General features: G+C 41.3%; 1 protein-coding gene across 1 annotated transcript in view; it reads left to right on the top strand.

The window, feature by feature from the left end:
- COL11A1 (collagen type XI alpha 1 chain) overlaps positions 1–22,700 on the top strand; it is a 229,207-nt gene that overhangs the window by 44,022 nt on the left and 162,485 nt on the right. The window contains exons 5-7 of the mRNA XM_044432252.1: positions 862–990; positions 21,188–21,307; positions 21,930–22,037. Coding sequence (XP_044288187.1) covers positions 862–990; positions 21,188–21,307; positions 21,930–22,037 — 357 coding nt within the window. The remainder of the gene's footprint in view (positions 1–861; positions 991–21,187; positions 21,308–21,929; positions 22,038–22,700) is intronic.

The following is a 22,700-nucleotide window of genomic DNA, read 5'->3' as shown; positions in this document are numbered from 1 at the left end:
CCCTTACCCTGAAATATATACACACAAACACCATTTTTGCAATTCCATATCTTTGTGTATTTGATTATGTTTGAAATGTGTTATTTCTACAAAGCAAACAGAACAAAAATTAAAATAAGAACATCATTAACCAAATTAACCCCTCCTAAGACTCATGGATGTTAACAGGAAGAGAAAAAAACCACATGGAGAATTCTTCACGTTTTATTGGGGTTAAGATTGTCTTCACTTTTAGTGGATCAGATTGCATTAAAAAAAATGTATTATCTATCTAAAGTTAAGCACTTAAAAACCCATTTATTTCAATAAAAGGGTGATAGGTATGGGATTCTATATTCCTCATCAAAATAAATGTGATTTAGACTTAACTGCAATAGGATTGTGCCCTCAAAGATTAAATAAGCTACAACAGTTCAGTTTAAATAAAAAAGTAACAATTGCTTAAACTCTGACATCTCCCTTTGCTGAAAAAGGCACTATTGAAAAACCACCCCTCTGTTCCCTTCATTATCCAATGATCCTGTATTGCTTCTATCTATTTGATCACAATAGAATAGTTGCAGCCTACAGATAGAGTCAACCAGTTTGTACCAGAGGAATCAGATATTTGGCTCTGGCCACAAAATGATTTCACCTCCCAATAAATCACCTATTTCTACACAACTAAGCTATTAACAAGCTGAAGCCATATGAGACAAAGAAATTACTCAGATAAATTAATGGGTGCTGTAGATTAATTAAACCTCTTCCGATACGTCTCCCTTAACCAAGGTGGTTTTGTGCAGAAGAAGGATTCTTTCTCATTACTCTTCATGACCTGCAATGGTTGCTAATTTATAATCTTCTTATGTTTCCCGGCAGGGTGATATCCAGCAGCTGTTGATTGTTGGAGATCCCAGAGCAGCAAATGACTACTGTGAGCATTATAGCCCAGACTGTGATTCCCCTGTGCCCAATACACCTCAAGCTCAAGAACCGGAAATTGATGAGGTGAGTAATGAGCCACATTTTATTAGATCGATTGTGTGTTAACACGTATGCTGAATTCATGCTATTGTAGGAACATTTATTTAAACATTTGTTTGCAGCTAACAGGAATTCCTTCCTTACTAATACATGTACTTAACTCTTTAAAATGTGCTGAACATTGCTTTCTATAAATTGTTTTATACAGAAATGTTACATATGGCAGAATGCAGACAAAGGTATGATTCTATATTTGTGTATCATCATGTATTTCTACGTGTTTTAGTCCAGGGTTGATATGAGGTCCATTTTCTCAAAACAGAGCATTCTCCATTTATTTGTTACTTACTTATTAAAAGCTTCTCTAAACTGTCCACCACTAGCATCTCGGGATGGCTTACAATAAAAAATGAATAAGATAAACAAGCAGCATAGCATCCAACAATGAAGATAATAAAACACCTGTTAAAATCAACTGAACATTAAAATAAAGGGGAAATGAAAAGGTTTTCCCCTGATGCTAAAGAGAATATAGTATCAGAGCAAGGCGAACCTCTCTGGGGAGCATATACCACAGTCGGGGCACCACTGGAGAGAAGGCCCTCTGCTGGGTAGCCATCCTCCAAATCTCCTTCAAGGAGGGCTCCTGGAGCAGGACCTTCACCTCAGATTTCAAAGGGTGGGAGGGCACATAGGGAAGAAGGCATAGCCCAGTCCTAAGACATTTAGGGCTTTATAGGTCAACACCAGCATCTTAAATTGGGCCTGGACTTCAACTGGCAGCCAGTGTAAATGATAGAGGATGTGAATACCTGCTGGTCCCTGTCAACATCCTGGCAGCTCTATTCTGAACCAGTTGAGGTATCTGGACCATCTTTAAGGGCAGCCCCATGTAGAGCGCATTGCAGTAATCCAACTGGGAAGTTGCCAGAGCATGGGTCACTGTTGCCAGGCAGTGCTCATCGAGGTAAGAACGCAATTGGTAGATCAGCCAAAGCTGAAGGAAAGTGCTCCTCGCCACTGCTGTCACCTGAGACTCCAGCCAGGGACAGCTCTGGGTCGAGGAGCACTCCCAAACTTTGAACCCTAACCTTTAGGGGGAGTGCAGCCCTGTCCAGGGCAGGACTAAAATCACTTACCTGGAAGGCTGAACTGCCCACCAACAGGACCTCAGTCTTGTCTGGATTGAGTCTCAGTTTATTGGTCCTCATCCAGCCCATTACCCCGGCCAGGCACCAATTAAAGTCAGTCACTGCCTCACCTGGACTAGCTGTAAAAGAAAGGTAGAGCTGGGTGTCATCAGCGTACTGATGATTCCACAGCCCAAACCCTAGGTGGAAAAGGAGAAGGTCGGAATCTGGCATGGAAATGTCAAGGTTAATGAGAGAGTTGAGGATGAAAAGGGAGTGGAGAAGAACTATGTAAGTCACATACACCATGGTGTTGTTATGTCCATGAACTTGAATGGAGTGTAGCTGCTGGTACATAACTGATGAGAGTTTATGGATTGAGTGTTTATTTATTTAATTATTTTAGCAGTTAGCCAGTAGCCAAGAAAAGTAGGACCTCAAACACACACACACACACACACACACACACACACACACACACACAGAGGAATGCTCCAGTGTGGAGTGTTCCTATTCAGGATTTGAGCCAGACAGCTATGTTGTCATTCAGAATTCTTACTTTCAAACATTCCCCCTCTGATTTTTCATCCCTCCCACCCAGCACTTAGTGGCCACAGATCATGTTCAGTCCTCATTAGGCTGCTGTAGGTTTTTCCTGGTTTTGTGTCAGATTTTCTGCAAACTTTGGGAGTCTCTCTCTGATGGTGCTTCCCTTTGTTTCTCAGTTCTCTCATTTTGGCCATAATTCTGGTTTGCAGTTAGAGGGAGTGATTGTCCACTCTGATCGGAAACAGCTTTGTGTGGCTATCCAAGGATTCCTTTTCGCAAGGCACGGCTGACTGTCCCTCTTCACCATGATAATACATAGCTGGACGTATGCACTGGTAATATGTGTATGAAAAAGAAATCTGTGGAAAGATCTGCTCCCTAGAAGAATGCAAGGAAGCTCCCCATTCCCTGCATTAAGGCCATGAGCTCTGCATTCAATGAAAAACAGATCTCAGGCAAAGCCTGCGAGGGAAGAAGCTCTTTATTGGAGATGAAAGATAAATGGAAGAAATCTTATACTGAATACTCCACTTCCTGGTTTATTATAATCAACAGTGCCATAAAGGAACATAGGAAGACTTATATTAAGTCAGAATGTCAGTTCACCAAGCTCAGTATTTTCCTATACTAATGCTTAACAGTTTTCCAGGGTTTCAGACAAGGTCCTTCCCAGTCCTGCCTGGATCTGATGGAGATTAAAACTAGGACCTTCTATATGCAAAGTGTATCATCTACCACTGAGCTTTGATCTTCCTTATATGAATCTTTGCAGGGTTCAACTGAGAGGATTTACTGAGGATCTTCTCTCTACCCCACAATCTATAATTAAGTCCATACTTTGTGCTACATACAAAATGGGTTTCATGGCCCACTTTGGAACACATTCATTAAGTTTTGGGATCTCTTGAGGCTTATGAATCTCACCACTTGGTAGACTGATGAGTACGTTACAACTGAAGTATGAAAAATAAAAGCACAGTTATTTGCCTTTTGTTTTATTTGTGTATTTAACGTTATATCCTGGCTTTCCATTCAAAGTAATGCCCAAGTTTCTAACAATAAAAAAACATTTCTAATTTAAGCATTAATTCTTATTAAATGTAAACACATTTCAATTAAGCATAAAATAAAAGCATACCAGTAAAAAGGAATAAGCAAGACCCACCTCGTTAAAACGTGTGTTTCTGTACATCTGTGTACTGTATGCACCACATTTCTGAATTGCCATGCTCTTCAGGTTTTGAGTGAGATTAATTTAAAAGAGTGATTGATTTGACAGTTCTTCCTAATGGCATTTCATCAATTCTTCCAATGGCAGGCTTGAGGTTTATTTGTTCCATTAAGAGGCTAAAAATTTGATGTGGTTGTATGTATGTTTCAAATATAATTGCTGGTTTGGGAAACAATTCAGCAGTGGAAATATCATGTTCAACTAATCAGTTAGATCTAATTTGCAGAATTTTAAACTTGGCCTAACCTAGAATTTAGTTCAAGTCCCTGTTTCCTTTGGACTTACTAGGTTGCACCAGAGAAGTTTGTCGTTCAATTCTCTCCTTTCAGTAATATCATTGTTATAAGAAAGATGATGGAGACCAAGCCCCTGAAGGTTCTAGGGCTTGAATGGGAGCTTCACTGCTTGAGATGGGGACCTAGCATGGTGGTGAGCTATTCAGCACCCTGTGTTCAGGCTTCAGTATGGGCAGAATACAATGAACAACTGTTTGTGATCAGCCACTCTATGAAGCCATGGCTGATCAACTGTTTGTGATCAGCCACTCTATGAAGCCATGGCTGATCAACTGCTTGTGATCAGCCACTCTATGAAGCCTTTGTCAATAGAGTACAAATTTATTTATTCATTTATTTGACTTATATGTTGCCCGATTAGCCAGGGACTCTCTGGATGGCTTACATACTACTAGAGTACACTCTAGGTTCTGGCTTTTCTAGGATTCAGTTCTAGTCTTTTTTATTCAGGGAAAGGAATAGGAGCCCAAATTAAAGTAGTTTACATGTGAGAAGGGCTACCAGTAAGAAGGAGGAGGTGGAGTTAGAGGAGGAGGAAGATATGGAGGAGAAGACGCCTTTTGAACAACTGTAAGAGTTGAGCCTCTCTCTCCCTTGGAAAGGTTTGAAAAATCTCAGCACTGGCTTTTGTAAATATCCCCTCTGCACTGTAAACTCAAAAGCACTGAACTGTGTCCAGACAAATCACATTAGCTTAGCCACATCTCAGAAGTCAGAGACGGAAAAAGACCTATTTAGTCATCTACCCCCTGGCCTTCTCAAAGCTGGATTGTTCCCTGTCGTATATATTCTAGTGAACAGTCCAGTCTGGTTCGAAAAGGCCTCCTAGCAAAGGCCCTTCAGTTCTCTGCTTGGAACAGTATCCCATAGCCTCATAAATCTCGCAGCCTGACTGGAGATGGAGAAATTGCTCCCAAATGGGAGTTCTGCTTCATTTATTTTGGCCCTGCCCCAATTGCAAGGATTATGAGAAAGAAATAAAAGAGATGCCTTAAACAAAATGCTTCTTTTGAAGGGAAGACCCAAATGAGGCCGAGCCATGCTCTCTTGAGGGATTTCATGCACCATTTTTTACAATACTGATTTCGCCTTCCTGTCCTCCAAAGACTCGCTGACTTGCTGGAGCTTTGCTTCTTTAGAGACCAATATTATATGAGGCACCATTTTCATATCTGTGCTTCTAGGGCTGATCCATGTTATCTGAAGACATGGCAAAACTTTCTAGTTAGGAAAGCATTTTAGCATATTTCCTGGGGGCAATTAGAGTAATGAAAATCATAAATATTCCACTAACCACAGTTTTTTGTACATTCCTTGGAATTCACCTCTTAGATGCAGGCTTATCTCAAATTACTTAACTTAAGGGATTGTTGCTTCTGAGTACAGTATTGAAGCCCACTGCTGGAAGGGCCCTGTCTTTCAGAAACTATCTGGAATTCTTTGGCAAAGACTTGTGACAAGAAAGGATGATGAAACCCATTAGTTCTGATTTGATTTTAGTTTGGGTATACCAAAGTCTGTCTGGTGCATCAGCTTTTAGGACCTAGAATACAAAAGGACTTAACACATTAATGTGCATCAAGGACAGACGTGTCTGCACAGCCTGGCTACAGCTTGTTGCCATGGGAGGGGAAAAGAATGGGCAGTACATTTAGATTGTCAGAACTGTAAATATATTGCTAAATTCGGAATATTTCCAGAAATCAGCAGTGTCTGATATCTGCATCTTTGGGGAGGATATGGATAATTGCACTGGGAAACACAAGAAATTAGTGCTAAGTCTAGAAACTACCTATTGCCTGGTTGTGGTTTAATTAGAGTGCACTGATATTATGGACGTTGCAGCCTAAGGCACCTTTTGCATCCTGGGCTGTGTGTAGTCTGGATGGACAGATCATCTGGTTTCAGATCCATCTTCCTTTCACATATGTTCACTCAAAAGCCTTTTCTGTCCCATGTCTACATCCATTTACTTTTTCAAAATGCACAAAGATGATTATGATGATGATGATGATGATGATTATAACATTTCTATGCCGCCCCTTGCTAAAGCCTCGGGGCGGCTTACAACACAATAAAATACATTGAAATACAATAGAACATAATAAATTACCATTAAATACAAAAATACAAAAAATACATTGAGTTACAAACATAGTAATATAAAATTAAAATTATCAGTATAAAATAAGTAAATAAATAATATAGGAGGAGAAAAGAGAAGGAAGAAGAAGTTGCCCTGGCCAGATCATATATTTTAACATATTTAAATTCATATCTTATTTCCCCCTCACAATGCACATTTCTGAATGCATCGCAGGACATTTCTTCTGCAAGAATGGTGCCACAACAATTGGAAAGTGCAAACTGATGGATAGCTATGTTCCAATATGCACACTCGAAGCACAGATCAGTTCAGTGTTTCTTGAAATCTCAAGTATCTCAAACATGTGGGTAGTTGCACTGTAGAAAATAACCAAAAATTCAGGCCTGAAAGGATTAATTTACAACATGTTCTGTAGTTTCATTATCCAGATGTGGGAAATGAACATTCTGATTAAGGTGTGCTTTGTGAGAGAAGCCTTTTGAATAGACCACTTTGAGGCACTTGCCATCCTGTTAGTGGATGTGTGCTCCTTCCCTCTGCCATGCCTGTAACAAAATACACAAAGTGGTCTTTGTGCAAGCTTAGACATAAGTGTAACAGCAACATGCACTTCTTCCCTCCCCATTTTTTGAAGATGTGCCTGTAGACCTGAGACCTTACGTGTCTTTACACACTTGCAGAATACAGATGCAGAAAAATTTAATTCAGGTTCCGTGTTGATTGATTGACTATTCTTTTCGGTGCCAGGTTAAAGCCTTCTTATTTAAATGTCATTTTAAAACTTAGTAATTTTAGTAGTTTAACAGTCACCTTGGTTTATTTTATTGGTTACATACTATTTTATTGTATTTTTTATTGATTGCTTTTATTGATTATTGGTTTTAACACTGTATGCCGCCCTGAGAGTTTGTCGTAAAGGACGGCATATAAATGTTTTGAATAAATAAATAAACAAACAAACAAACATTTAATTTATTTTTCTCCTACCCAAAAGCCAAGGATCTCTGGAAGAATAACAAAAGTTAAAATTAAGCAAAAGTTAAACACACATATCAGTAATAAAAAACCCTTCCATAATTGCAATTGCTATTATATTGAAATGAACTTCCCAAAAATTTGCCTTTCCTGGATTAAAATGCAAATTGTAATACGGTTTTTCTTCCATACTCTTCAGATTTTTTCAATGTGTAGAAAAATAAATAAATGTGGGGAAACGATACATGCAAAAATGGGTATGTGAGAGAAAAGTAAGGGCAAAATTGTAAATGTAGTGCAAGGGATATGCAAAAGTACTGGGGAAGGGAAAGCTGCTGAAAAAATGCATATTATTGTGCAAAAGGCTATACAAAAATGTATATACCACCAGAAGCACATACAAATATCCATATGAATGTCTGTGTAGATTGAAACAAAATGCCCTAAGCTGGATGGAATGATGGGAAAACTAGTGGAAAAGAAAGAGAATGCACAGTGGACAGAATTCCCTATTTCTTATCACTTAGCTACTGTACAAGCCTTCTTTATTTTGTGTATCACTTTATACATACACACTTTATACATACACTTTATATATACACTCCAAACATCCATGATATCGCCATTTGTTTCCAGCCTGGTTCATCCCTCAGCACTCTGAAAGTAAATTGATTCGCAAGTGCAGAATATTTCCCCCTTGCAGTATCCAGAAGATAGTCCAATTGCAAAGCAAATGAGCCTCCAGGTCCAGTCTAAAGATGCAATATCTCCTACAGACCTGCTTCTTCCCTGCATAGAGCTATAGTGCTCTTTATATAATAGATCTAATGAAGAAAACAGTCTCTTTCGCTGGAGCTGCTCGGTGATCAAGTTGTGCACTACAATATGCTTCTCGCTCTGGCGAAGGAACTGTGAGGTCACAATGGAAAGACTGTATTTCATCAAGGAATGCCAGGTTTTATTCATCCCTGAGCTTTGTATCAAAATCCCCCTCCCTGTGTCATCATAATAACAAATGGACCCTTATTACTGACATACAGCTTGATGGTAACTTCAGAAATTCTAAAGAAGTGGCAGGAGAGGAAATATTTTCCACATTTCTGATGCCATGCGAGAAAGGAAGCTTGCACGGGGAGGTTACGCAGATTGCTTCTGCAGCTGGAGCTTGAACAGCTTCCTCCCACTCAACTTTCTTTCAGGAAGGTACTTTGGAAGCAAGCTGCAACTTACTTGTGCTTTCCCTCCTGGATTTCAGTCCACTTTATTTACTGATCCATTTAGATCTGCCAGTCCCTTTGGATCCAGACCAGAGGTACTGGATCTTTAGTACCTCCTGACCTTGGCATGCAGCAATCACATTTCTCGGTGCTGGACACTGAGATCTCGGTCTGTGGCATGCTTGTTCCTATTAGGAATGGGGCAGTCATTGCTCTCCCATCCCATGTTGCCTAGCTTATCTGGCAGAATGGCAGACAATCTCAGTCTCTGGGGCGGTGGGTGGGGGCGCAGAGGAGAAACAGGGCCAGAAACCACTGCACATGTGTGTCCAGGTATATTATGACCCATGACAAATGAAATTTTCTAGTAGTGCTGAATGCACAGTATGTGGATGTAAACATCTAGCTCAGGGGTCAGCAACTTATGGCCCTTCAGATGTTTGTACCTACAATTCTCATCATTCTTCATTAGCTATGCTGGCTAGGGGTGATGAAGTTGCAGACCAATACAAATGGAGGACCATAAGTTGATCAGTCTATTTTAGGAGGGTCCTGCTCTGGCCTTTGTTTGCACTGTGACCAAGGCCTCCAGATTCTGGAGCACAGTAGTGATATTATTGCCATATGAAAGGGTGTTGAGGTCTAATGCCGACTGTGTGGTCTGTCAATGAACCTGTATTTCTTCTTCAGATCATAAAGCATAGGTAACTGGAGGGTATGCAGGTTCCATACATGATAACCTTCTACAGATGATCTTGTTCCCAATGCCATTAAGCTACATTATTCTACATTAGGGAGGGACTATGTTGAGATGAAGCTCCACAGAATCTGTCCCTGAAAGTGAGCTGAGTTCAGAGGAAGTCCACAAATGTTTATGGAATGAAGGTTGCACAGCAGGCAACCTTCTTCCGCATCACCTGACCTTGGGACTGAAACTGCCTGGGATGTCCTGTGGGATGCCCTTTTCTGGGAGAAAGACAGGGGGAGTGTGTCCCTGTTGGTTCTCCTTTACCTCTCAGCAGCTTTTGATACCATTGACCATGCTTTTGGATAGGCTTGTTGGGCTGGGAGTCGGAAGCACTGCTTTGCAGTGGTTCTGCTCCTACCTGACTGACCAATTCTAGAAGGTGGGGCTGGAGGAGTGTGTTTTGGCCCCCTAGCAGTTACATTATGGGGTGCTGCAGGGTTCCATCCTATCCTGTATGCTGTTCAACATCGACATAAAGCCAGCTGGAGAGGTCATCATGAGGTTTGGGCTGAAGTGTCATCAGGATGATGATTACACTCAGCTGTACCTATTGCTAACAGGAGTTTGGGGGGTGCTCCTGGATCCAGAATTGTCCCTGGAGTTCGAGGTGACATCTGGGGCCAGGAGTGCCGTCCATCAACTTTCGTTGATATACCAACTCTGCTCCTACTTGGATGAGCAGAACCTAGCAATTGTAATCCATGCTCTGGTAACCTTGTCTTTTAGACCACTGTAATGTGCTCTATGTGGGGCTTCCCTTGAAAATGGGCTGGGGACTTCAATTGGAACAAAACAGGGCACCCTGCCTCTTGACAGGGACAGGCAAATACAAACACACAAGCTCTGTGCTTTATCGGTTGCACTGGTTACCAACTGATGTCCATGCCTGCTTCAAGGTGCTTACAGTAACATATAAAGCTCTGAATGGCTTAGAGCTGGATATCTAAAAGAGCATCTCTTCCCATGTATACCTACCTGGATGCTAAGGTCATCTATGGAAGTCATTCTTTTTTAGAGGGAACCACCTCTAAAAGAAGTAAGCAAGATGGCCACGAGGGGAATGACCTTCTTGACTGAGGCACCCCAGTTATGGAACCAGCTCTCCAGGGAGGTGAGCCTGGCACCAACCCCCTACGTATTTCCGTGCCAGCTCAAAACCTTTTATTTGCCTGCTATTTTAATTGTTAAATAATATTATCATTATAATGATAACAGTATCAGATTTTATACTGGTTTAATCAAAATGTCATTGGCATTTTTTAATCTGGCTTTATTATTGTATTATATTATTACTATCATTTTTTACTGTTGTTGTGAGCTGCCCCGCAGCTTCATTGCGATGGGGCGGCATAAAAATGTTTTAAATAAATAAATACTGTTGGTTGATGTTGTGCTCTGACGAACTTAACTGCCCTGTGATATATTCTATGCATATTATGTCTTCAGATTGTTTTAAATTGCTCACTGTTCTGAGAGCTGTTGCTAATTGAACAGTTTATCACAGCAATAAATAAAGGACCAAAGAGAGGAGGAGTGCGCTCTTCTGGAACTCAGACTCATGATTGAAACAAAGCCATGCAGAGTCTGTGGAGCTGAGCCCAGGGGACCCAGTGGATTCCCACCCCCCAAAACAGCTTCATTCTCCATCCCTTGCCCTTCCCTAAGTGGTAGAGCACAAACTTTGCATGCAGAAGGTCCCAAATTCAGTTGCAGAAGGTCCGGTGGCCATGTGAGCTCTGTTGGAGGCCCTGGGGAACTAGTGTCTCAGAGAAGATAATGCTAGTAAGATGGACAATCTGGCCCAGTATAAAGCAGTTTGTTATGTGCCAAAAGTTGCATACAAGGCATAACATACTAAGGTGCATGCAGTAGAGAAAGTTCCAGATGATCCATACCAGAGAACCAAGATACACCAGACAGAGAAAGGCATCTACCAGAAAAAATGGCAAATTGCCTGATTTGCCTATTTTCAGTGCCTGGCTGAAGGCACTGGGGAAATTATCTTTGTAAGATGACAGGTTTGCTCCATTTCTTGTAGATGAAAGCAAGAACCCAATGTTCTCTCCACTGTGTATTGTGCAAAAGCCAGAGCAAAGATATGAAGATTCCACTTTTCCCAGGAACTGACTTCATTTCTTGATTTCATATTCTGAATTCAGAGAAAGAATAGTTGCCACTGTAGTTGGAGCTGACCTAGTTGCCAGAATTTGCTGAACAGTAGCCCTTTTCAGCTATGCCTGAATTGGGTTTACTAGCATGTGTAAGAGCATAAAGCTGTTCCTGTCCCTGTTAGCTGCCCCATTGTGCTAACATATGCCAGCTCCACCTGGTTGAATGAGTAAGGGCAGGTTCTCCAGGAGCTGTCTAACTGCATTTGCATGAAGATGAGCGGAACCTTTTGTGTAAAGCAGAACCCTGATAAGAGCAACGTTCCTTCTTGCTGGATAGATGTTTTCACTCGTTCACCACTCAACACACAAAACTCTTGAGACATGGGAGCAGGCAGATGTGTGTGGCCTTCTCCCTCTTGTGCAAGTTGATGGATCATGTATGTATGGACAGTGAGCTGCTCTCACCATGGCCTGGTTCCAGGACGAGTGTTGGTGGATACTTACAAAAACAGTGCCAACTAATTTCATCACCCCATGTAATTCTGCCGTAGCTGATCTCTCATTGCTTCCTCATTAGGCTTCTCCGCTTACTCACAGGTAGATGCAATTGGAAGCTATTCTGCTGTTAATCACTTATGTATACACTTTGTAGCAGTGGCTCACATCTCCAAGAGCATCTCTCTCTCTCCTTTTCTCTCTCAGCGCACATACACACACATGAAAGATTAACTAATAACAGAGTAATTTCACACAGACACATGATTTATCATATGTATATATGTGTGTATATATATATGTGCTGGCCTAAATTTTCCACCAATGTCCCTCTAGGCATTTTCCTTATTAGACTATATATAAACAGTGCCAATTTCTCTTCTTTTGGGGTGGGAGGGAAAGATACTTGAGCTAGATGAGTCATCATCAGCAGGATAGATGTTGTGGTAATTAGCTAGGGCATGCGCTAATGACCTGTGAAATATAATAAAATCACATCTTCAAGGCATATTTGTGGCTGCAGGCCAAGCTTTCCTTAATCACAGGAAAACTGTTTCTGAATTTCAGTGCATCTGACTTCCTTTACAGACAGTTAGTGATGGGTGAATGCCCCTCCACTCAACTTGGAATAGGCTTAATATAATTCCACAGTGGGAGAAAAAGCATCTATCAGGCTACAAATGTTGGCACATATTTGCTTATTGTACCAAACATATTATATTGTATTGCCTGTTGGAGAAAGTAGTTAGGCTTCATCTTTAACTATATTAGGCACTGAAATTCAGTTACCCTAATTCTCTGAACCACCACAGTGGCAAGAGAGGGTTTTAGATCTAGATGGTGGGATGGAATGGGTGGAAAACAATCACAAAAAATCCAGACAACTGATTGATCAGGATGCCCATCAAAGAAAAGGCTGTCTGGTTTTGTGTGCACTGGTCATTCATAATCACAAAAATTTCACTGACAGTAAGGAGGTTCAGGATGGAGAGTAGTCTGCAAAGGGAAAGCAAATCCTCCTGCTCTAGGTGCCAGTAGAAATGGATCCTGGTGAATTTCATGATGGGATAAAATTCCATTTGAGTGTCTAATTCCATCTTTAGTGTAGGTGTGAAGAAAGCAATACATGAAGAACCCTTTTAATACATTTTTTTGGGGGCAGGGAACCTGATGTAAGCTGCTGTGAGCCCATGTGAGAGAAGAAGACAGGAATCAGATAATCAGTAATATGTACCGTTCCTTGTCCTTGTATGAAAGCATGAACCAGAGCAGAAGCTTTTGCCCAGTTCTTGTGAACAGTGAATAAAGTGGTGGATCTGTTTCTAGACTGTCCCACCTTGGGCTAAATGGCAGGGGGTTGGTTGCTCATACTGCTAAATGCTGATCCATATAAATAAAGAAATTCCCATATGTGGAAAACTCAAGGCCAAGACGAAGACTAGGCTATAGCACACCTCTGTTATCTAGTGCCAGATTTTATTTCTTTATTTCTTTGGAGGAGAATTCCATCCTCTGAGTCCTTATGTGCTTTCTCAAGTGGTACAGTGTTGAAAGAAGTTTACCACCTCAACGGCTAAATCTTGGAATATGTGCATAACCTTTGAGAAGCTTGCTATAAGTTGTGATCTAGTGTGAGGCACATTAATCCTTTGCATGTGCTCCTGCTGCTTGTTCACCTTTCCCTAAAAAGTGGGAGAACTTTGGCAGGATCTGTTTCCTTCTCTTCAGAGCCAGGAAGACTAACGTGCAGAGTGTCAGTATAAAGAAGAAAAAGAACACGACATGTTTGTTAGGGCATGATAAGGAAGAGTTACGAGTTCATTAGCTAACCAGAATGCTTTTCAGAGGAACTCCCAGGGAAGGCTCAATGCAGGTTTCCAGGTTCAGAGATCCCAGCACCAATGGGCTGGCTCTTCTTGTCTTTTCAGTCTCCGATGTTGGAGAACCAGAGGACAGCACAGACTAGTTGTTTCCTAGCGAAACTCTCTGTTCCACCAGAATAGCACCAAAGGAGATGTATGTCTTCTTCTCGGCTTAAGTGGCTCTTAGAGTGATCATATCTCAGGCTGTCAGAGAGTTAAGGAGAAGGCGGTGCCTAAGACACCACTGTTTCAGCCCCAATTTGATTGGGGTGTGAAAGGAAATGGCCCAGGCAATGACTTGTGCACCCACACAAGAGCCTGGGCTTTTGCTCCCACAAATGGCTGGCACTCTTTTGGAGAGAAGGAGCATATTCAGGTCATTGAGAAATCATCCTTGGGCAAACGACGCCAAGCAAAGTCTCAGAAGGCTTGCTTTGAACCTAGTTCCTAGTTCAGCACTGAGAGGCAGCCTGATGTGACGCTGCGCTGAGGGAATGGAAAACAGGTTTCCAGCCCCCACTTGGCCAGGAGGTTCATTGAGCGACCTTGGGTCAGTCATTGTCTGTCAGTCTATCCTACCTCACAAGGTTATTACCAGGACAAAATGGAGAGAAGGATAAAGTGAATCTCACTGAGTTCCTCTGAAGGTATTCAACTAGTACAAGAGGTAGGAAAATAAAATTATCAGTTATTGGATCACCCTGAACATCCCTCCATGCACAAATGGTCTGTCCACATATTTTGACATCCTATTAGATTGCAAAAGTTTACTGAATCCATGACCTACTAAAACATGCTTACTGATTCTCCACAAATTAAAGATAATATGAGATGGCAGGAAATACAGCCACATTTCACAAGGACCGTGTATTTCCACTCTGTGAATACAATGAACAACCAAAATGTAGCTTTTTTTTTTTTTTTTTTGGTGACCTTACATTTTGTTGAAATGTCAAAGGCAACATCCTAGAAGAGCTAAAATATTTTCCAGTTCATTGTGTATGATGCAATTCAGCCCTCTAAATATCCTTGTTTTTTATATGCAACTTTGCTGGTTCTCATTCATGAATGACTGGCTTTTCAAACTGTGCTTCTGGCAATGCTTAGCATAAATATCAATTTACTCACTGTGTGCCTTTTTCTTTTTTGAAAAAAATTCTAACATACTTGGCACTGATTTTTTGATTCAGTCAATGTTTCTGTTTGTTTTGTGGTCTCTGAAGAACTTTTTCTAACCTGCCCTTAGCGATTTTATTAGCCACAAGATTGGCACAATCCAAAGCAGTCACCAATTTTGCTGTCAGACAGATCCGACCATTGTGAATAGGAATATTATTAAACTGCATGCAGCCCTATTAAAGGCTGCATAACAGCTGACTTGAAAGTGAGAAATAAACAAGAATGCCTAACAATTGTACAGTTCCGGCTCAGTGGCAAGACATGTGCTTGGCATGCCGACGTTCGCAGGTTCGGTCCTTGGCGTATGCAATGAAAGTGATCAGGCTGCAAATAACGGAACAGATGCCTTGCAGGGGAACCTGGAGAGGATCTGCCTATCAGTGCAGACCAAACAATGGTCTGGATGGACAAATTGGTTGACTCAGTGCAAGGCAACTTCCTGTGTTCCTTTTGTATGCTGACATTGCTGTGTACACCACTCCCGACCGACTCATCCTGCATTGTGGCATGTCAGACGCTTGGTCATCCCTCACTCTAGCCTTCTTCTATAATGTTAGGCTGGTCCAAAAACTCCCTGTCCAGCTGTAGTAGGAACATGAGTCTGAACATTCATCCGTCTTGCTCCATGTTACCCGTGTGGTTGCTAGCCGCTCCCTATGAGTACAGGCAGGGGCCATGCTGAGCTTGGGCTGGGCAATCACTTATTTATTTATTTATTTATTTATTTATTTATTTATTTATTTATTTTTCTTTTTAAACTTTTCTAGACAGTCCCATTACTGAAGTCTTGGGATGGTTTAACAATATAAAATGTAAAAGAATTAAAACACAGCCTAAAAATTCAACTAACAATAAAACCCCAATTAAAACAGTTAGGTCTTAAAAGATAGGGAAAATTAAAAGGTTTTGGCCTGGCACTGAAGAGAATAGGGTGACAGTGCCAGGTAAACTTCTCTGGGGAGCGAATTCCACAACTGGGGCACTATCGCAGAGAAGGCCCTTCTCTGGGTAGTCACCCTCCTAATCTCCTTTAGGTAGGGCATCTGGAGAAGGGCGTCTGCCCAGATCTTAAGGGGCGGTCAGATGCATATGGAAGGAGACTACCCCTAAGTCATGGCTGTTCCTCATGGTGGGTTGGCTGCACTTAGCTTGGTGGCCATGTCCTAAAATGTGATCACGCAGGTTAGTATGATTACTCTCGAATTACCGAATGGGCTGAGAGATTGACAGGGAGGGATGGGGTCAGAATCACCTGCTTCTGGCACACCGTCCCTACTTCCAGCTGCTACATGGGAGCAAATGCCTGTTCCTGATGTGTAATCCTTGCCTTGGTGTGCATGCATTTCAATGACCTCTGAAGAATGCAAGCCAGCTGTGCACTTAAAACAAAAAACCAGAAACCAGCAGCCAGACCAGTCCCATCATGGGACAGATAGCGACCTTACAGTGGAAAATCTTCATGCTTTGAGTGGGCAATTTAGGATCAGTAAACCCAGCCGTGATTTTCTGTATCTGCCCATCATCTTCCATCATGAAATAAATAGCACTGAATTCAATGAAGTTTTCGTCACTGACAAATTTGCCTTCTTTTTTGTTTATTTGCCCAGAGATGCACATGAATACATGCGATTCAGTCTCCCTGGCAAGCTTTTCGGAGGAGTCAGACACTGAGGTGTGACATTCCTTTGTGGATACAACTTATTTGTTCTCTCTCAATAGAGCTTTCACGGAGCCAGCAACAGAAGAGAATTCTGTTTAAAAAAACCAGGGTTGTGCTTCTTAAAATCACCTTCAGGGAAATGTGCTGTGTCTAAGCGTGTCTTCTTTCCCTCGCAGCATTTGGCTTGGATGCTCTGGAACCTATACTTTACAAAGAATGCCATCCAAGAGCTTGAGTGATCGATTCCCTCTTTCCAGTTGAACTGAGGTTTGCTAGGTTCTGAATTCATTCATACCAGAGTAGTCATCTGGCTTTTTAAAAATTTTTGCAAGTTTGGCTCAGATCGATTTATTTATTTATTTAGGGCATATATAGGCCGTCCATCACTGTCATCTCTGGACGGCTTACAATATAATATAATTTAAATCCTAAACAAAATAAATTAGCTATACCATGACTGAATACATAAAATAGAGTAGTTAAAATAAATTAAATATTTATTTATTTTCCGATTTATATCCTGCCTTTTTCCTACAAAGGGCTCAAGGCAGGTTACCTCTCCTCTGCCATTTTATTCCCACAACAACAACCCTGTGAGGTAGGTTGGTCTGAGAGTCTGTGACTGGCCCAAAGTCACCCCAGTTGGCTCCATGGCTGAGCGGGGATTAGAACCCAGATTGTCTGAGTCCCAGTCCCAGGCTCTTAACCACTACACCACACTGGCTCTCACCAGTGGCTCTCCTTAATTTAAATATACAATTAAAATCAATTAACATTAAACTATTGGTAAAATAAAAAGGTCTTGACCTGGTGCCGGAAAGCATATAATGATGCCTTCTTTAGGACAGGCCTGATCACCGCCTCCTTTAACGAACCAGGGACCCAACCCTTCTTCAGTGAGGCATTAATAACCTCCTAGATCAAGGAGCCAATCCTGTGTTTGGCTTTGGTAAGTAGCCATGAAAGGCAAGGGTCAAGTAAGCAGCTGGTAGGACATACTTGTTCAAGCACCTTGTCCACATCATCTCTAGACCCATGTTTATGACCTGTCCCTCAAAGCCATAAAAAGATGCTAATTCTGCAGAGGTACCTGTTAGGCACTTGATAGCCCTGGGACCTTGAGTAGTTTTCGCCACCATCATTATTTTTTCACTAAAACTTCCCAATCATTATTGTGGTCCAGTAGTATGGCAGGCAGATCTTACCAGCCTTTCCTCAGGGATGTTCTTATGGCTTCAATAATGTCAAAGCAGCAAAAATTCCACAAATGAAGGCTTTCTCCTCTTTGTATTGCCACAGCAGGAAAAGCTGGACCTTTTCAAGCCATGCCTGTTAATAGAGGAGTTACACATGCTGGAATGCTTAAGGGAACAGTCATTCTCTGGGGAACAGCACAGAGTAACACAGACCCTTTCCAGAAAGCTTGATATGTTCATGTGTGTGTTACAACACTAAAGGCTTCTCTACATGGGAGTATGACCCACTGCAGGATAAAGGCTTCTTCTGTTTTTGTTGCAGAGGAAGAATACCTCTTTTATACAGGGCTTTTTCTGGCAGGTTGAATTTCTGATGCAGTGTAATCATAGTATAGCAGATTTTCCCCTTTCACAAGACTTGTTCCAGGTTGTCATGATTTGAAATTTAATTCCAGATTTTCGTTGCTTTTTTAAAAAACTGAAAAGACTGGAAAACTTGGGAAAGGCCCTGGAGGCCAGTGACGTTGTGAAAAAGCCCCAAAAACTTCCTTGAGTGAGTGATCACAAACCCACAAGAGCTGCTTTGTGTAGAGAAACCCTAAGAGACAGCAAGCAACCTTTCTCCCTCCTGATCAACCCACAGATTTAACTATCACAGCACAGAATGAATTGTGGTTTTGTGATACAGTTAAGTATGCCACTATTGCTCTGGACAATGCTTGAAGTATTGCATTTATTTAAGCCCTGTACGAAGATCAAAACCGGGCATTTCTGCTGTTGGAGGCTTGCAAAATGTTTGGGCAACCAGGACTCAAGAACTATGGAGCTATATTTTGCAGGGTTTTTGAGGCCCTGGATTTTTCAAGATTCTGTCATAAACCCTCCAACCTGCTGCCATCACCTGAAAAATTTGGATGAGGGACATGGAAAAGGAAATGGAAGCAGAAGGGAGGCTTGTAGTGATAATGTTGCTTGGCTTCAGTGCCCATGTTTCAAATGGAGCTGGGGCAATGCAGGGAAGTGTTGTGTGTTTTCTGTCTGGAGTGTAACCTCTGTTCACAAGGGGAAATGGTGAGACCAAGGCCTGGCCCCATTATCTGAATGTGTACCCTAAACGATGCTCCAGAATTAGATGAACCTCTGGAGACTAGTGAGCAGTCACCATATGTCTTTTCTACAGGAATGAATGTGTGCATGAAATCTGCTATTTTTTAATACTCTGTGTATCAATATGTGTGGGTAATTGCATTTTATTACGGTTTGTTTATATCCATTCTGATTAAAATGAAAAGATCGTCACTGATGGACATCAGAGTGCTTTTAAAAGCTGCAGTGCTGCTATTGAACAAGATTCTGAAAAAGACTGAACAAGACTGTGAGAATTTCTCTTTGTGAGAATGGGAGACTGGGCCATTGTCCTCAGCAATTTTCCCCAGATAAATGCTTACTTATATTGCATTTAATTATTAAATATGCAATTTAATAATTATGTTTGGAAAATGGGGTTATTCTCCTTTTGGCTGGGAATAACATTGCACACATTAAAGCAAAAGTGCTGCATTACTGAAAGGTAATATCCATTTTCTTTTCTTTTTCAAATGCAAGCTTTCATATATAATGGTTACATCTGATGAAAAAGCAAAAGCTGTTGAAGCAGTGTGTTTTGTCCTCAGATTCTTTCACAAGAATGGCCTCCTTTTATGCAGAAGTAGGCCTAGAATTCTCTAATGCAGAAGTTCATGTCTTACTCGAGCGATAATGTGGACTTTTTCTATGTAAGAGCTGGCGAACATTTTCCCCGTTGGATCTGCATTGCTTTAGACAAAGCCTGTTCATGTCCTCATTCCAGAGTGGGTGTGATCAGAACCAAAGGAATCAGGAATAAAATGGGCAGGGTCTGCAAATGGGCATACTGTACATGCACTCTTTGGCCCATGGATCCCCCTCCCTACCTTCATGTAAAGTCAGCTTATGTGGAATATCACAGTGCATCGTTACTGACTGACTTCCTCTGCTTCAACTTCATTTGCTACTTGGAACTATTTCACTGGGCATCGCATTTTTGGATGTAACTCTGCCAACCTTGAAAGCTTATAACCATTCTATGCCATGCATAGGATGAGGAGGGAAACCACGTGTTGGTGCAGATGTTTCAATGGTCAACGTACCCCCATGTGGCCATCTCATCTAAACAGCGAAATAGGTGGCACAGGGCATCACAGAAGGCTGCAGTGACTCCTTGTGTGATTAGAAAAACTGCAGTACGGCTGCTGGGATTGTTATGCCCCCACATCATACTGTACATTCCACCAAGTGATTTGGGCACACAGGTTGGCAGGATTAGCACTTCAAACTGCAGCTTGAGGTCATGTTTGGCAATGCTGCCCTGCATTAAAAATAGCTGGAAAGCCAATTGCGTGAGGTTTGTTTCCTTCCTCTCCTCTCTCATGGATGGCACACCTTACCTCATGTCATGAAATGATAATGCTGTCCAACCCACCCACCCGCAATGGCCTTATCCCAATTCTGTGCTACTGCTGACTGCTAGAGACACAACATGAAAGGAACACAGCCTCAGGTTCTATGGAATATCATCTCAAAGATGGAGATGAGGGGGGGATGAAAGAGACCGCTGCCATTCTTTGCCCTGGCACATTAGAGTGTTCCCCCTCAATCTGCCACTTTTCCACATGCAGGAAATATATGGAAGAATTCAAAATGGGACTCCCTGGATGTAGTTGGAAGTGGTTCCTTGCCAACTCCTTTTACTACCACATTAAGCCTGGCATGCAGAATGAGCATAGCCCCATGGAAACTGTGCCGTTCGTGTCTTCACATGCTCATCATTAGCAATTCCGAGATCCATGTTGGCATGCGAGACTGCATATTTAGAAGCAGATATATTGCGTATGCTGATATGCAATATGTTGATAGACACTGGAAACATGTCGGATGGTTATGAGCTTGTCTCTTTGTTTACTCCCTCATTTATCTTCCTTTTTATTTTTTGCATGTCTTGCATTATTTTTATGGATCTTTGCTAAATTACTCTCACTGGCAGGATCAGAAGGTAATTTTTAACAGTATATTGCTTTCAGACACATTTGGGCCTAAGGACATTAAGGAAACATAAGAGAAGCCTATTTATATAGTAAATGTCCAAGGTAATGTCTATAACAAACAGGGTAATCTTTGAAACATAAACCATGTCAGAAACCTCATTATTCAGTGAATCTCAGTTTCCGTCCTTGCCTTTTCATTATATTTGTGGTTATTTCACATCCATTTGGAAGCAAAGAAAATAAGCAAATCTTACTAATACATTCTGTGCTTTAATTTTCTTAACTTTTCCTGAGTAATACTTCCTTGAAGTAAGTAAAAGTTAAGAAAGAGCTTTGCAAACTGCTAATATAGCCCTTTACCATTAACCCTGGAATGCCTGGTGTTTTTCCTTTTGCAATTTAGTACGCAACTGAAGATTTAATCGAATATGACTATGATTATGGGGATTTTAAAGATTATAAAGACCTTGAAACTGTAACAGAGGGACCCCCGCTATACGACGAGACTATAGCACAACCTGAGGTAACAACATGTGATGTGTGTGTTGTCTGATGTCTCTGTCTTTATGTGGTTTGTTGTATGGTCTCTTGTGTTAATCAAGCTTTTCATCCCTTTCCTTCCTTTCCTGTTTGTCCCTGGAACTCATTTTACTTCAACAGCAGAAGACTGCAAGGTTGACCGCAATTCACAGTTATTGTTTTTTATTCATTTGTGGCCTTTGCTTACTCTGCTTCCTTTCATGTCTTGCTTCCGTGCCCCCTTTGTTTATTTATGTTTTCCCATTCCATCTTTCACCACCTTTTTTTAGAAAAAGAACAAAGCCCTAAAGAAGAAGAGGACAGTGGCAGCAAACTCAAAGAACAACCCCCAAAAGTTCACACTCAAAAAATCTGAAACATTTTCATCCAAGAAGAAGAAAAGCTATCGAGCTGCAGCAAAAGGCAAAATAGGGGTAAAGGTAGCCAAGAAATAATCAAGATCTTTCCTAGACCAAGCCTGGAAGATCTCTGATGATGAGAAATGAGTAGCTCTAACCCACAGTAGATAAATACACCTCTAGCTAATACTATAACCCAATTAAAGAAAGATTTCCCTTGAATATTTTTCCTCTGTGTTTAGCATCATATTTTGTCTTTCATATTAGGCTAATGTCATTGAGGAATATCATGAATATAATGTGGCTGAAACTGACTATGGAACCTCTGAGGGCTACCAGACAGCGACCCCCAGTCAAACAACAGGACCAAATGAGGTAATGAGGAATGGAAAAATATACAGGCAAGGATACTTCACAGTCTCTAGTCGATAATGAATTATTACCAAGCCATAATCCATTGACCTCATTTCATTCTAAGCGAGCTCCTAAAGACTGAACTGCCACACATTTCTAAGAGCTATAGTTTTGCTGCTGCACCATTTGATCAGGAAATGATTTCAAGGGATTGTTAAAATACATTCAGTAGGAATTCATCCAGTTGGGATATCAAGGAAGATGTTTAGTATAGCTCAGCGACAAGTATAGCACAAGATCTTTCAGACATGTGTGATTTCCTGGTGCAAGGTGCTCAGTAGGCCCTGAAGGTGAAGAAGATATGGTCCAAATGGGCCTATTATTTAAGGGAAAGGGATGCAGTGTATGGATAGCCAATGGCAATAGGGAATGCTCCTACCCAGTCTTTGGAGATGTATACTCTAATGCAACCCTGTGTTTTCCATCTTACTCATAACACTTTTAAATATATGGTCCTTAAATTCCAGACATAACAGTGTGCTCCAGACATAACTCAAAGAAAGTGGGCAGGATGCAGATTCCTGTGCATACTGTGATGTGAATGGAAACATGCACCCTATTCATACCATATGGTGAATGGAGGTCAATTTGATGCATGTATCACATCTGGATGTGGAACATAAT

Source organism: Varanus komodoensis, unplaced genomic scaffold, assembly GCF_004798865.1.
Source record: "Varanus komodoensis strain SLA01 unplaced genomic scaffold, ASM479886v1 scaffold24, whole genome shotgun sequence".
NCBI classification, from domain to species: Eukaryota; Metazoa; Chordata; class Lepidosauria; order Squamata; family Varanidae; genus Varanus; species Varanus komodoensis.
The sequence above is the reverse complement of the archived record's forward strand: the minus strand, read 5'-3'. Positions and strand labels throughout refer to the sequence as shown.